Source organism: Pelophylax lessonae (genome assembly GCF_965119305.1).
Source record: "Pelophylax lessonae genome assembly, chromosome: 1".
NCBI lineage: Eukaryota > Metazoa > Chordata > Amphibia > Anura > Ranidae > Pelophylax > Pelophylax lessonae.
The window spans coordinates 380,459,149-380,475,996 of record NC_138768.1 but is presented as its reverse complement, the minus strand read 5'-3'; the positions used below and the strand labels follow the sequence as shown (position 1 = coordinate 380,475,996).

General features: G+C 41.8%; 2 protein-coding genes across 2 annotated transcripts in view; one reads left to right on the top strand and one right to left on the bottom strand.

Moving 5' to 3' along the window:
* The window catches only part of PLGRKT (plasminogen receptor with a C-terminal lysine), a 473,875-nt gene that overhangs the window by 184,893 nt on the left and 272,134 nt on the right, over positions 1-16,848 (top strand). The gene's annotated exons all lie outside the window — the stretch shown is intronic.
* The window catches only part of LOC309566301 (programmed cell death 1 ligand 2-like), a 93,154-nt gene that overhangs the window by 44,293 nt on the left and 32,013 nt on the right, over positions 1-16,848 (bottom strand). Inside the window, exons 3-4 of the mRNA XM_082271405.1 lie at positions 10,617-10,961; positions 7,793-8,065 (exon numbers count right to left, since the gene is read on the bottom strand). Coding sequence (XP_082127531.1) covers positions 7,793-8,065; positions 10,617-10,961 — 618 coding nt within the window. The remainder of the gene's footprint in view (positions 1-7,792; positions 8,066-10,616; positions 10,962-16,848) is intronic.

Genomic DNA, 16,848 nt, shown 5'->3' with positions numbered 1-16,848 from the left:
ATATGCAGTAAAGCATGCTTGCTATGCTCACTGTGGAACCTAGGGGGTAATCCTGCGCATTGTGCAAAAAGCCTGTTTGATTCTGTCTTCTCCGGTCCTCCCCTTCTTCCACAGTCCCCAATCCATCTGCTGATAGAACAGAACCTTGGGGACACTCTGCAAATGTTCAGTTTGGTGTGTATTGCTAGAGAGTTTTTTTTTGTTTTTTTTCTTGGGAGGGTGCATGTGATAGGTACAGGGCCAATCAGCACTGTCCATACAAAGAGTCAGGGGTCCTGCAGCCTCATGGGACAGTCAGAGTATTATTATTTATTTATTTCAGGTACTTATATTGCGCTGTCAATTTATGCAGCGCTTTACATATACATTGTACATTCACATGTACATTGTACATTCAGTCCCTGCCCTCAAGGAGCTTACAATCTAAGGTCCCTAACTCACATACATACACAGTAGGGCCAATTTTTTTTATACAGGATCCAATTAACCTACCAGCATGTCTTTGGAGTGTGGGAGGAAACCGGAGTACCCAGAGGAAACCCATGCAGGCACAGGGAGAACATGCAAACTCCAGGCAGGTAGTGTCGTGGTTGGGATTCGAACCAGCAACCCTCTTGCTGCTAGGTGAAAGTGCTTACCACTACACCACTGTGCCACCCTAGAGTAGAATGAAAACTCCACCTACAAGCTGCATTCAGACACCTTATAGAAGTCATAAGACTGCTATTTCCTGCAGATGAAGAAAGGTATTTAGCCGTTTATATTTACTAAAATAATTAAATTTCCATGTTCTGTTTACTGTAGGAGATCAGATATAGTGAATGCAGGCTCCTGGGTTTAGTAGCATTCATCTCTTTTGAGGTGAGAGGGAGACAGCCCAACCTCCCCCAACCCACCCTCATCCACGACTGGCTGTTGTCTCAAAGACTCAAATAATTAGGTTATAACCATGGTGCAAACTGGAAGAGACCAGCTGAAAAGCATTACACCTCCATCCCCTTGGTGGATGCAGTATATAGATAGGAAGGGATTATTTGAGTCTTTGAGACAACAGCCAGTCGTGGATGAGGGTGGGTTGGGGGAGGTTGGGCTGTCTCCCTCTCACCTGTTCCCCCATCCATCCATTAGCGGCCATGTGCCTCCAGTGTGAGGACACTAAATTAAGAGTGTAGGACTGCAGATATAACAGGGTGCCGTGAAGTGGCTCTGCAGCTTTCACATGCGTTTGCAAATGTGTGTCAACTAAACCCCTGTTATTTGTACCAAGAGACAGGTCTTATTTGGTTGGTGACAGACTGGAGGGTGAGTACATCAGACTGGGGGCTGGCTGACTTTCATGCACCTCTTACAATCCTTCAACCTCATTTTGTTTCTTGTTATAGGGATGGAGACGCCGGGTAACACCAGCTTGGGTCTCATTTAAAGTCCCACCTAGTCCAATATGTTTATTCATAGACTGAATACTGCCTTTACTTCAATGCCAAAACACAAAAGAAATGGAGAAAAAAATAGGAAGGTGCAGGCTTTATAGCTGAAAGATTTCTACTACAAGTCTGTAAATAGATAACATTCAAGTGTTTGTACTAAAGCACAATTCAAGTCACGGAAATAGTTATGCAGTTAGAAAAACATACCTCCAACCCCTATTTTCATAACTATTTTTTCACTTACTTGTACAGCAATCATACTGTGAGTCAAAACATCACCGTGCAGTTCAAGAGACCAAGGCTAAACCTACTGCTCTATGTCATGCAATGGGCCCGGACATACACTCCCATCACCTTCTCCACAACACAAGCCTTTCTGAGGATACATGCAGGGCGTGGCTCCTCAGCCAGAGTACTATAGAGAGGGACAGGAAGCCGCATTTTGCACTGAGAGTTTAAGGTGTATCAAGGCATTTCCTAGCAAAAATCAGTTACAAATCATAACATGTTGGGTACAAGATTATAGAGATAAAGGTGTACACTTAATAAACTGTGTTGAGAATTAGGGATGATCGAACGGTTCGGGTCGACCATCGGTTCGGCCCGAACATTGGGTGTTCGAGGTTCGGCCGAATTTAGAACTTTTTGCCCAAAAAGTTCGGAATTCGGCAACCAGAACCGCCCAAAATGCAATGCTTCAGGAAATGGGCTTTAAAAGCCCATGATTGGACCAGAACCATTAGCAAAAGTCAATTGAGGGGGCAGGAGAATGCTAGGAATGTGATTGGAGTGACTAGGGGGTCCCTAGACCAATCATTAGTGAATACGCCCCCCAGTATATAAGATCGCCCCCGCCAAATTCCTAGCATTGTTATACTGGACATGGAAGAGAGTGGAAGCAGTTCTGTTAATTTTACTTTAAAAGTGTCATTTAGCTATTTTTAGTGTGAGAAAAAGGGATATCTAGTGTAGTTAGAGTGCTCCTTTACACTTAAGTTAGCTTCAAAAAATTAGTTTCTGTAGGGAAAGTATGAAGTGCCAGAGTGACCGTAATGTAGTGTAGGGGAAACTGACTGCCATGGCAGGCTGACCGACTGACCAAACCCTTCCATACCAGGGTGACCGTAATGTAGTGTAGGGGAAACTGACTGCCATGGCAGGCTGACCGACTGACCAAACCCTTCCATACCAGGGTCACTGTAATGTAGTGTAGGGGAAACTGACTGCCATGGCAGGCTGACCCGACTGACCAAACCCTTCCATACCAGGGTGACCGTAATGTAGTGTAGGGGAAACTGACTGCCATGGCAGGCTGACCGACTGACCAAACCCTTCCATACCAGGGTGACCGTAATGTAGTGTAGGGGAAACTGACTGCCATGGCAGGCTGACCGACTGACCAAACCCTTCCATACCAGGGTCACTGTAATGTAGTGTAGGGGAAACTGACTGCCATGGCAGGCTGACCCGACTGACCAAACCCTTCCATACCAGGGTGACCGTAATGTAGTGTAGGGGAAACTGACTGCCATGGCAGGCTGACCGACTGACCAAACCCTTCCATACCAGGGTGACCGTAATGTAGTGTAGGGGAAACTGACTGCCATGGCAGGCTGACCGACTGACCAAACCCTTCCATACCAGGGTCACTGTAATGTAGTGTAGGGGAAACTGACTGCCATGGCAGGCTGACCCAACTGACCAAACCCTTCCATACCAGGGTGACCGTAATGTAGTGTAGGGGAAACTGACTGCCATGGCAGGCTGACCGACTGACCAAACCCTTCCATACCAGGGTGACCGTAATGTAGTGTAGGGTGAACTGACAGTGACTGCCATGGCAGGCTGACCAAACCCTTCCATGTCAGGGTGACCGCAATAGAGAAATGATCATTTCTCTGAATAGCTTCGGAACACCATTATGGCTTCTCACCAGCAAGCATTTTTTATGCTGCAGGGGCTGCCACTGTCAGTGCTTTTTTGAGGACATGTTTGATGTCAGACATGACATCTGAACATGTGTATAGGGGGTATATATACACATATATGTCTGAATATATACCCCTAGACATATATAGGTGTGATAGTAGCAGAAATAAATGCTTGCGCTAATGAAATCATTTACAGTAATATATTTCTGCTACTATCACACCTATATATGTCTAGGGGTATATATTCAGACATATATGTCTATATATACCCTCTATACACATGTTCAGATGTTTTGCCTGCCTCAAAAGAACCCAAAAAAATGCCAAAAAAACGCTAGCGTCAAAAAAAAAATGCCCAGGTGTGTTTTTGCTGGCATTTTTTGGGGGGTTTTGGAGGCAGGCAAAACATCTGAACTTGTGTATAGTGGTACTGTGCACAAGTTCTGATGTTTTGCCTGCCTCCAAAAACCCCCAAAAAATGGCAGCAAAAACACACCTGGGCATTTTTTTTTTGAAGCTAGCGTTTTTTTTGGCATTTTTTTGGGTTCTTTTGAGGCAGGCAAAACATCTGAACTTGTCTATAGTGGTATATATACACACATACTTATATGTTTATACACACCTAGACATATATAGGTGTGATAGTAGCAGAAATATATTAGTGTAAATGATTTCATTAGCGCAAGCATATATTTCTGCTACTATCACATCTATATATGTCTAGGTGTGTATAAACATATAAGTATGTGTGTGTATATATACCACTATAGACAAGTTCAGATGTTTTGCCTGCCTCAAAAGAACCCAAAAAAATGCCAAAAAAAACGCTAGCGTCAAAAAAAAAAATGCCCAGGTGTGTTTTTGCTGCCATTTTTTGGGGGTTTTTGGAGGCAGGCAAAACATCAGAACTTGTGCACAGTACCACTATACACAAGTTCAGATGTTTTTCCTGACTGAAAAGAACCCCAAAAAATGCCTTCTATTAAACCGGGAGAGAAGCTAACTACCTGTCCTGAAAGAAAGTGTTCTAATACAAACAATCTTTTTTTTTCTGGTTCTGGACATGCTACAGAGCTGAAACTTCACATGCACACCTTTTAGACCCCCCCAGATACGAAATCCAAAGTAAAAATCAAAAAATCTCTTTTTTTTTTTCAATAATTGGCTTTTTTTATAAAAAATGACAATTTTTAAGAACGTTTTTTGTGTGATTTTGTGTCTGGTGGGTCTAAAAGCTGTACCTGTGAAGTTTCAGCCCTGTAGCATGTCCAGAACCAGAAAAAAAGTTCATATAGGTGTTAAAGTTAAAGGAGGCTCCCAACCCACATCCCGGTTCTACTGAAAAATTATCTTTTTTTTTTTCATGGTTCTGGACATGCTACAGAGCTGAATCTTCACATGCACACCTTTTAGACCCCCCAGATACTAAATGCAAAGTAAAAATCAAAAAATCTCTCTTTTTCTTTTTTTTTTTCAATAATTGGGGCGTTTATTGGGTTTTAGGGCTTAAAAATTGTGTTTTTTGATTACCGAAGTTCGGGTCCCATTGATTTCAATGGGGTTCTGAAATCCGGGCCGAACTTTCGGGAAGTTCGGATGTTCTGGCCGAACCGAACTTTTCAAAAGTTCGATCATCCCTATTGAGAATGACTTCAGTAGGGCTTCAACAATTTCTATTCTTCTTGAACTATTGGGTTAAGTTATCTTTCAGATGGACTGCAATTGTCATTATCCAATTATCCTATGGGATAATAGGAGCTTTCATACATATAACCTAAAATCTACCCGTTGGGTTCATAGCGTGTACTGAAAAATTTGAAATAAAAATTTAGTTTAGCGGAGGCATAATAGAGTGATTGTCTTAGAGGATCCACTAACAATATGTCTTGTACTGCCTTGATGCACCCATTACAGCCTACCCAATCTATCACTGGTTTCGCCACCGTCCCATGCCTCTTTATATAGCCTCAGTCTTTGAAAGATATGATAGTATGTTGCTTTGAAATTAAGAAATAAAAATATAGTGTTGTGATAGGAATTTATTACACAATTCTTCAGTTTCTCCTTTTTAGAATTAAGAGGTATTTGTAATTTTTAATATTTTAATTTTTGTTTCCCTATTGCAGTGATACTTCTGACATAAAATGAGCAGACATAAATGATTTAGTTGGCTAGATTTGCATGTCTAATATAGCTATGGGGATAATATTCTGATTTCAATAACTTAGGCTAACTCATTGAAACTCTCATTAGTCTTTGTTGATATACTGTTGTTTGCCTTGGGTTGTCTTACTATCGCATTTCCACTATTTTATTAGAAACATTTGCATAATGATCATAGTTTGAAAAAAGAAACTCCCGCATTGATCTCTTTTATAGTATGGGTTTTAATGATGATGTGCTAGCTTGTCCTTCTGTATGATGATTTTCTCACCTCCTAGGTATATTTATTTCTAATTATGGTTGTGCCTACAAACTGAGATGTAATAAAAAAAAAAAGTGTAACCTCAATGTGATACATATGATTATGAAAAAGAGAGTTTTTAAGATTTGTATAATACAATCATTCTAACAGATGTTGACACAATACTTATCTACATGTGTACATGGATCCCCAGTGCACTACAAGCTAACTTTCTTTATATTAAACAAAAGGAATAAATACATTTCAAAACCATGCTACATGGCATTTTCTGGGCATCTCTCAGCTCCCATCACACCCTGGTGCTATGTTGCATAACCACCTATGCATTAACATGTAGTGCTACCCCCGAAGACATGCTTAGTAATTTCAGTTCTCTGTTCTGCATCTTGACTCTAAGAACAACCTCAGCCCCTCTGGTACACCTGATTGACTGAAAGCTACTGTAGGGACTTATAGGAACATGAGTCTGAATACCTTTAACTCAACTGTAAATTTGTATCAGGAAATAGACACAAGAACATGTAGTGGTAAATTAACTCTATGTACTGGTATGGGTTAGAGTAAATGGTGGTTTGAGAATAAATGAGCATACAGAAGGTAGGTTCAGACACAATCCACTAGACAGTATAATCACTATGCCAAAGTAATTAAGAATACAGTTCTGTATCACTAGACTGGAATCAACACATAAGTCAACAAAGTCAGCAATAAGCAGTGCATACGATGTGTGTCTAAAAAGTTCAGTGAATGATCTGATATCTCAAAGGCAACATAGGCCAGGTGCGTGCAAATCCACATGGCTATCCAGAGACCCATTGAGAAGCACCACCTAGCGTGGAGTACAGGTGACCATCAGGTTTAATCCACTGCGGGCAGTCAAAAGTAGTCAGCGTGAGAGGTAGGGTCACAGTGAAATGGAGCAACCAATGAGCATCAAGTTGTACTAGAAATTGGGGAAAACGGCGATGGAGACACATAAAATGTTGCACAGGACTGGACAGTGGATGTTGCTGCACGATAACGTGCTTGCACACTGTTAATCTGGCTCAGCAGGGCGTACCTGTTCTCGATCATTCACCGTACTCCCCTGATCTGGCGCCTGCGGACTTCTTTCTGTTTCCCCGCTTGAATAGTGTCATAAAAAGGTGCATGTTTTGTGGACATGGCGACAATCCAAAAATGTGTGACAGAGGTTCTGCGATCAATTCCTTCAGAGGCCTTTGCTGACAGTTTCCAGAAGCTTTATGAACATTGACAAAAGTGTGTTGTGAAGGATGGTCGATTATTTTGAAGACCAATAAAGGTAATTTGTTTGTATCTTCTGTTTTGATTGTTTTCTGTTTCACCAAACTTTTTAGACACACCTCGTATAAGTATTAACTGCAATGTGAATATTAATACTAGCCTAGAAGGTACTGCAGTGCAATGTCCCCTGGAAGGTACTTCTTTGCATAAGCAATAGGTAAAGGTCTCTGTGTAGCAGCTGTAAAGGGACAATTCTTTAGTCCTAACTCTTCAGTGTCGGGGCCCAATTAAACTGTTGGTTCACATGAGAATAGTCAAGCCTGAAACATTATTTTCAGGATACATCTAGAGACTGGAGCAGATTGGTGACATCAGCTGACAACTCGCGGCTCACAAGCAGAATATGGCCACTAGAGTTTTGGCCATGCTTCTCTTTTAAAGGCAATTCCCTGCTACAGGTTACTAATTGCTTTCCTAGCAATTCCTTAGAGCTTTCAGAACGCTACATTAATGAATTTTAACCCCATTTATTTTCCAAACGCCACTGCTACCTGCATAAAACACTGTTTAGCCAGACAGTGTTGGGCCTTCTGTGCTATTGGGTTCTATAGCAGTGTTGTGGTCTCCTATGGCAATAGCTATAGCCTTGATATTGTCATAAACTATACAGCATGAAAATATAATTTGTCCCAGTTTTAAATTGTAAACTAATATCACCTGTAGGGTTAAACATTTATTTATTTTTTTTAGCTTTCAGAAAGTACCTGGATCTCCAATAGAAGCTTCTGTTGTTTCATTGAGTGCTTTGTTCCAGAACACACAACTGTAGCTTTTCTTTCTATCCATTATTTTGATTGTGCTTGTTGTATTAATAAAGCCATCTTCAGTCTGAATATGAAAAGTATTTGCTGGGGAGCTTATGTTAACACCATTTGTTGTCCAGTAGACATCTGCCTTTGGAAAACCCAATGAATGGCACGTCAAATTTATTTGATTGTCTGATACCTGAAAGGACATCTGAATATCTGTGTATGAGGCTACAAGGAAAATCAAGAAAGAAAATATTGCAATTGAAAACTGTAGTATGCATTGCACATATCCTGCTGATCTCACAGATACCTCCAGTATTACCCTTATTGCAGAGAATCTTATTGCAGAGAATCAATCTATTGGAGAAAATCCAATTTTCAGTCATTTGTAGGATCCCACAAAACTTTTAAACACAGGCATGGGGCAGCCCCTACTCAAATCCACCATAGAGAAGTATCATATCCACAATTCAGTGCGTAAATACCCTAGAAAGTGGAACTTCTAATGTGATAAATTCTTCAAAAAAAGAAAGATTTATACAAATTCTTTTTTGTTTCATATCAAGCTACAAACTGAACAATCTACTATTTGATGTGGGAAACTAATTTAAAATAAAACACCACCTTTATTTAACAACCTCCCCACACCCTTTTTCCTGGCCCTACTAAATACACTGCTCAAAATAATTAAAGGAACACTTTGAAAACACATCAGATCTCAATGGGAAAAAATCTCATGCTGGATATCTATACTGATATGGACTGGGTAATGTGTTAGGAATGAAAGGATGCCACATCGTTTGGTGGAATTAAAAATTATCAACCTACAGAGGGCTGAATTCAAAGACACCCCAAAAATCAAAGTGAAAAATTGCAGCAACTCAAAATTATACTCAATAGTTTGTATGGCCCCCACCTACTTATATGCATGCCTGACAACGTTGGAGTATGCTCCTAATGAGATGACAGATGGTGTCCAGGAGAATTTACTCCCAGATCTGGAGCAGGGCATCACTGAGCTCCCGAACAGACTGAGGTGCAACCTGGCGGCATTGGATGGACCAAAACATAATGTTCCAGAGGTGTTCTATTTGATTTAGGTCAGGCAATCGTGGGGACCATTCAATGGTATCAATACCTTCATTCTCCAGGAACTGGCTGCATACTCTTGCTACATGAAGCCAGGCATTGTCATGCACCAGGAGGAACCCAGGACCCACTGCATCAGTGTTGGGTCTGACAATGGGTCCAAGGATTTCATACCTAATGACAGTCAGGGTGCCATTATCTAGTTTGCAGAGGTCCATGGATATGCCTTCCCAGACCATCACTGACCCATCACCAAACCGGTCATGCTAAATGATGTTACAGGCCGAATAACATTCTCCATGGCTTCTCCAGACCCTTTCACCTCTGTCACATATGCTCAGGGTGAACCTGCTCTCATCTGTAAAAAAGCACAGGGCGCCAGTGGCAGATCTGCCAATTCTGGTGTTCTATGGCAAATGCCAGTTGGGCTCCATGGTGCTGGGAAGTGATCACAGGGCCCACTAGAGGATGTCAGGCCCTCAGGCCACCCTCATGAAGTCTGTTTCTGATTGTTTGGTCAGAGACATTGATGCCAGTGGCCTGCTGGAGGTCATTTTGTAGGGCTTTGGCAGTGCTCATCCTGTTCCTCCTTGCACAAAGGAGCAGATATCGGTCCTGTTGGACCTTCTACAGCCCTATACTGTTAGGGCCCTTTCACATAGGCGATTCCACCCAGCGGACTCCGCTTTGTTCTGCGGGGGATTGACCCATTGATTCCCGCTGAGCAGGCAGATGACAGGTCCGTCTCCGCTCATTGTGCTTCTGGAGATCGGATGAAAATAGACAGCTTGTCTGTTTTCATCCGATCCTCCCGTCCGATGGAAAATAGGGTTATCATGTGTCTGGATTTCATAGACAGGATCGGATCAGATAGCAGTGGGTGACATCCGCTGCTCCATATGGGTCCATGGTGCATCCGATCAGGTACGCCTGAAAAAATGACAGGCGGCCCTGCTCGGAAAGTCCGTGTGAAAGGGGCCCTAGTATGGGCATTAGACTGGCTTTAATGAGCTTTAGTATGGGTGCTAGGCATTTTACAAGCATTAATGAGGAGTTAAAAATGCTCCCCAAATGCCTTATGGGCAGTTCTGAAGCTTATGAGGAGCATTAAGGCACGATAAAACTGCTCCACAAATGCCTATTCCATTAGAGGTAATAAGCTAATCTTAAAGCCCTGCAACTGTCCAGCAACTGTGAAGCGTTACCATAGACTTGTATGGGAGGCGGTAAAAGGCTTCAAACGCTTCATGTTTTGATAGTGTGAACAGCACTGTGTGCTGCCTATTGTATCTTGTGCATAGGCATTTGAGGGGTTTTTTTTAACGCCTCTCAAACGCCTGCTTTTAATGCCAGTGTGAGCCTAAGCCCCCGTTCACACTAGGGCGACCTGTGAGGCGACCTGGTCGCCTCACAGGTCGCCTCCCATAGGGAAGCTGCGGACCCGTTCTAATAGGAGCGACACAAGTCGCTCCTACTTAGAAAAAGTGTCCGGAGCTTCTTTGGGGCCAACCGGAGGCGACCGCCATAGACTTCAATGTTATGAAGTCCGTGGCGGCCGCTCCGAGGTCGCCACCCGAAGTCGGATCGCCCCTATGTGAACGGGGGCTTACACATGCATGTTCATTTTTGTTTTGACTAATGAAAGTGAAACAAAGTATCGAAAATATGAGTTACACTTTTGGCAGCTTACCTTGAACTTCCAGTTTCATTTTATCATAGTCAGAACCTTCAAATTTTAACAAACAGATATATGTTCCTGCATCAGTGAGCTTTACATCTTTAATTTGCAGAATAGCCTCTCCTTTTTTGAGCTCTTCCGTCAACAAAGATGCTCTCCCTCTATATGGGTTCTCCAGCTGTATTGGTTCCTCTGCTCCATTGTTAAAATTTACTACGACTGTTTTCGTGTGTTGCCAGGAGACTATCAGTGCCTTTAGATCTTCAGCTTTTTTTAATGGAAAGTGGCATGCCATTTTTACTGTATCCCCATATTTTACTGTGTACGTTGATTTTGGAGCTGTTACTACAAATAAGGCTAAGCAGATAAAACAGAATTATAAATGTCAATTATTAATAATATATTATACTCAAATGAGGCAAAGTGATATTTTTGTAATATGTCAAATCTCATGTGCTGAATCAGCCTGGCTTCCTATATGTCTTTGTACTCTAGCTGCAGCATCTACTTACCCTGATTCCTGTCTACCTGGGAGTTTGGGGTGTTTCTGACCACCTAGGCCTGCTCCAACAGCTTCAGGTGCATCATCCATAATACCAAGTGCATTATAAGCTACTTGAGTCCAAGATGCTGTTTTAAGCTGGGTTCACATTGTGTGTGGAGAGGCTCACAGCAGGGGGTCCAGTGCACCCCTGTTCTTCACCATTTCAGGTCCGAGTTCGGTCTGAATTTTTGGCTGAATTCGGACCTGAAACAGACCAGAAGAGGCACAGGACCCTTCTGCAAACTGCTCCACAGCGGTCCCAGAGCTGTGTGAACCAGCTTCATTGAGAGCCGGTCACAGTCTCCTGACATGCGAATTGGATGCGGGGAAACCAGTGTGAACCCAGCCTCAAACAACACTGGAGGAAAAACTCTTTGTCCCAGGGCCAGTTTAAAATAGCATCAGAAATCAGCAACTCCTGCAGGTCGTCACCAGGGTTCAGGCTAGAACCCACTATCACTAAGCCCGGGAGCTTAAAGGATTAACTCCTAAGCTCCTGATCTTGCTACATAGCGCTTAGCCACTTAAGCCCTGGAAGATTTTACCCCCTTCCTGACCAGGCCCTATTTTGCGATTCGGCACTGCGTGACTTTAACGGACAATTGCGCGGTCGTGCGACACTGTACCCAAATGAAATTGACATCCTTTTTTTCCCACAAACAGAGCTTTCTTTTGGTGGTATTTGATCACCTGTGCGATTTTTATTTTTTGCGCTATAAACAAGAAAAGAGCAACAATTTTGAAAAAATAACAATATTTTTCTAATTTTTTTATATGAAATTCCCAAAAAAATGTAAAAATCAAAATTTTTTAACATTTTAGGCCAATTTGTTTTCTGCTACATATGTTTGGTAAAAAAAATCGCAATAAGCGTATTTTGATTTGTTTGCGCAAAAGTTATTGCGTTTACTAACTAAGGGAAAGATTTCTGTCATTTTTGGTGGTTTTTTTTTTTAAACGAGTAATGGCGGCGATCTGCGATTTTTTTGCAGGACTGCGACATTGCGGCGGACAGATCGGACCCTTGACTGACATTTTTCACACTTTTGGGGGTACCAGTGACATTACTACAGTAATCAGTGCTCTACATATGCACTGTTACTGTAAAAATGACACTGGCAGGGAAGGGGTTAACTTTATTAGTGATGCAGGGGTTAAGTGTGTCCCTAGGGGTGTGCTTCTAACTGTAAAGGGGTGTGGCTAGTGATGTAACCACAGAGTCATATGATCCTACATAGCAGGATTGTATGATCTCTGCAGTTAGATCAGGGAGAATGACAGGCGGCTTTGTTTACATCAGCCGGTCACACGCGCGGACATGTTAGGGAACGAGCGGGGGCGGGAGCGCGCCTCCTGCGGCGCGCGCTCGCCCCCTAGAGGCTCTCAGGCGAGCGACGTAGTACTAAGTCACTTTGCCTATACGAGGCTGACCGCCGCAGTAAATAGTCGTGCGGTTGGCAAGTGGTGAATAGTAGCACTTGCAGCAGGTCACTAAAAACGCAATGCTTCTGCATCGTGTTTGCTTCAAGAGTGTAGTGATATCATAGCACTTCCTCTGAGTATGGAAGCTTGGGCAGAACTATAACAGCCAGAGATGTATAGTAACTAAGTAGAACTACTTCACTACTGTACTTAAGTACCGAAAGGCGGTATCTGTACTTTCCTAGAGTAGAATTTTTTTCTCCTACTTCCACTTTTACTTCACTACATTTTTTCGATGATTTCAATACTTCTACTCCGATATTTTTTTTGTGCTGCATAGTTACTCGTTACAATTATAAAAATTGCCACTGCCAGAACAGTAGATGGCAGGTTTCATGAAGCTCAAATAAATGTGTATAATGTCATGTGTACTTTTGACTTCTTTCTTTAACCACTTAAGCCCCGGAGGATTTGGCTGCTAAACGACCAGAGGGTATTTTGCGATTCGGCACTGCGTGACTTTAACGGACAATTGCGCGGTCGTGCGACGCTGTACCTAAACGAATTTGGCGTCCTTTTTTTCCCACAAACAGAGCTTTCTTTTGGCGGTATTTGATCACCTGTGCGATTTTTTGATCACGCGCTATAAACAAAAAAAGAGCGTAAATTTTGCAAAAATAGCAATATTTTTCCCTTTTTTTTTATATGAAATTCCCCCAAAAAAAAATGTAAAAATCAAAATTTTTTAATATTTTCGGCCAATTTGTTTTATGCTACCTATGTTTGGTAAAAAAAATCGCAAAAAGCGTATTTTGATTGGTTTGCGCAAAAGTTATTGCGTTTACTAACAAAGGGAAAGATTTTTGTCATTTTTGTTGTTTTTTTTTTTAACGCGTAATGGCGGCGATCTGCGATTTTTTTTGCGGTACTGCGACATTGCGGCGGACAGATCGGACCCTTGACTGACATTTTTGACACTTTTGGGGTTACCAGTGACATTTCTACAGTAATCAGTGCTATATATATGCACTGTTACTGTAAAAATACACTGGTAGTGAAGGGGTTAACTTTATTTGAGAGGGAGGGGCTGTGTGTGTCCCTAGGGGCGTGATTCTAACTGTGATTGGCTGTGGCTTCAACTGTATGCAGAGTGATCAATGGATCTACATAGTAGATCCATGTGATCATCTCTCATACAGAGAGGAGAATGACAGGCAGCTTGTTTACACAAGCTGCCTGACTTTTATCCCTCTCCCCCGCCGATCGCAGAGTGGCCGGCGGCGATCGGGTCCGCCGGTCACACGCGCGGGGGGGTCCGTGACCACGCGGGAGCGGGAGCGCGCCTCCGGCGGCGCGCGCTCGCTCCCTAAACCCTCACAGGCGAGCGACGTAGACCTACGTCACTTTGCCTGTGAGGGGCTGACCGCCGCCGTAGATAGTCGTGCGGCGGTCGGCAAGTGGTTAATAACTTTAACTTTAATAAACTTTTGACTTCTTTCTTTAATAACTACATAACACAGTACTGGTACTTTTATTTTCAGTACTTGAGTAGCAATTTTTTTTTAAAACTACTGGTACTTTTACTTTCAGTACTTGAGTAGCAAAATTTTTTAAAAAACTACTTGCAATACTTAAATGCAATACAAAAAATGTTGAATACTTTAGTACTGCTACTCAAGTCACTTTTTGATAGAGCACTTCCACTTCTACTCAAGTCACTTTTTGATCGAGCACTTTTTTGGTACTTTTACTCAAGCATGGGTTTCGAGTACTTTATACAACTCTGATAACAGCTCTGTCCAGTGTCTGCCTGCAGCAATAGTTCACTGCTATAGTGATCTATTGCTGGCTGATTGCAGCCAGCAGTTGATCACTATTACAAGGTATCTGTTGCTGCATAGCTGCATAGAGAGTTTGTATCAGGTCTCCACTGACCAGATTCTGAGCTCTTATGAAGGAAAAAAAGGTGTGTAAAAAAGGTTTAAAAGGAAAGAAAAATATATCTTTTATTCAAAATAAAACATAAAATAAATCCTTCCCCAGATAAATTCCCAGGTCCCAACAATGATATCGGATGATCTAGATGGCATTTGTCTCAACAGTTCAAGCATCAAATGTTCACATAAGTGAACATAATGTCATTTAAGTGTAAACCTGTGAAAACGTTGTGCTAATTTGCGCCCTTTCTCGCTAACAAAACTTGTTTTTATCCTAATGATATGCTACCAATTCATACAACCCAATATAGAATTGAAAGGGGAATAAAGCTCTTTTAAAGTAGAGCATATACTGTACATTCGCTTTGAGCTTTACCATTCCACTATGTTACATATAATTTGTACTAAGGTGATATCATTTTCTTGTTCAAGATTTTTATGAAAGATTTTTGTTAGTCAAAACAATATCAACATTGACTAAGGTTTTTGGTGTATGGGTAACAAAGAAAAGGATACATCCCACAACAGTGACAAGTGGCTCACACTTATGTATTGCGAATTTGGTGCAAATTTAAAGCGGTACACAGTGCAAATTTGTATTGCTATTTCTGCTTGCCATGTGCAGTTTCAATGCAAATTTAGTGTGAATTTGTGAGGGGAGTTGTCAAATCTGTGATTTTATTTTCTATAAAATTTAGGCACAAAAAATTGCAGTGATGTAAACACTGGACTGCAATTTCAATTCAGTCCCATTGAAGTCTATGGAGCTGAAATTCACACTGCACTAAACTCGCACAGGACCCTTTTTTTGAACCAGATCAAATTCACACGACATATATGTGAACAGCCTTCATTGGAAATAATGCTTTTTTACATGATACGCAAATCTATGCTTATCGGATCGCATCTGATTTGCACAGAATTTTCATAAGTTAGAGGCATCAATACCAATCTAAAGTCCCATCTGCCCTAAAAAGTTGTAAATAATATGACTACAAACAAAAAAAAGCTATAATGTGTAGAACCATGACATTACCAAAATAAAATAAAAAAATCACTGTGGAACTCATGGGTATTTAGGGTAAAAAAGACCCCAGGACTCAAGTGTTTTAAAAAAAATCTAACAAGGACAATAAAACCATAATGGCCACAGCAGGTGTGCAGGCACTATACTTGTTCCATGTCAGTGACTCAGAAGCTGAAAAGCCAAAACAGCAGATAACATATCAGCCAGGTAACTAGTATTCTGAAAGAAGAGGTCAGCAATGCCAGTCCCCGTATTTCACTGATGACAGCTATACTTTAACTCCCCAGCATCTACCAAAAACTGGAATCAGCAGTGAGTAGTCTGACCATAAGTGTTTAGTGTATGTATCAAACATGCAAGCATGTGCAAATAAATTGTTTGTGAAGCCAAAATTTTCTTTAAGGTTTGAACAGAGTAGGGATGAGTTTTAATTGTTCCAGAGATGCAACAGGGACAAGGCAAGGAGAATTCCCATCTAAGGCTCCATTCACACTTATGCAATTTCTCATGAAACTTTGGACATCAAGGTTGCATGACAAGTCGTTCCCCATGTTTTCCAATGATAACCATTCATTTATGTGGGGCTTAAAGTTGCAGCTACTTCAAAGTAGTTCCTGCATTACCTTAGTCCGACTTTCGTGCAACTTGAGGGCCATAGACTTCAACGTTAATCCTCAAAAGTTGCATGAAAGTTGTACCTGAATGTTGTACAATGCAACAGTTGTCCATTAAAACTGGTCAAAGCAAAAGTCCTATCCAAGTTGCACCCATCCAAAATTGCGTCAAAGTTGCATTACAGTTTAACTTCAAATTCAGTGGAACTTTGGAGTCATACAAAGGTGAATGGAGCCATGGGCAGATTTCTCTAGAACAAGTGTCCTCAGTGGAAGATTTCCCCTCACCTTTTGCTCTGGTAACAACTCTGTTAACAACTTTCTGTTTAAGACTTTCTGTTTAAGCTTTCACACTGGCTTTCCACCCGGCAGACTCTGCTCTAGTCAGCAGGGGGGATCGACCTGCTGATCACCACTGAGCAGGCAGATGAAAGGTCTGTCTCCCCTCATTGTGCAGAGACGAACCTGTCAGAGCCCCGCTCTCCTCTGTGGGGAGATCGAATGAAAATGGACAGCCTGTCCATTTTCATCCGATCAGATCCTGACATCCACTGCCTAATAGGGGTGAATGGAGCGTCCGATCAGATCCGACAGGAAAGGGGTATTAGTGACACTGGTCAACAGGACAGACAGAGCGGGTTAATCTACCTAGAGTGGACATAGCAATACAAGGATTTATTTTATTCTTTCCCTACCCCAT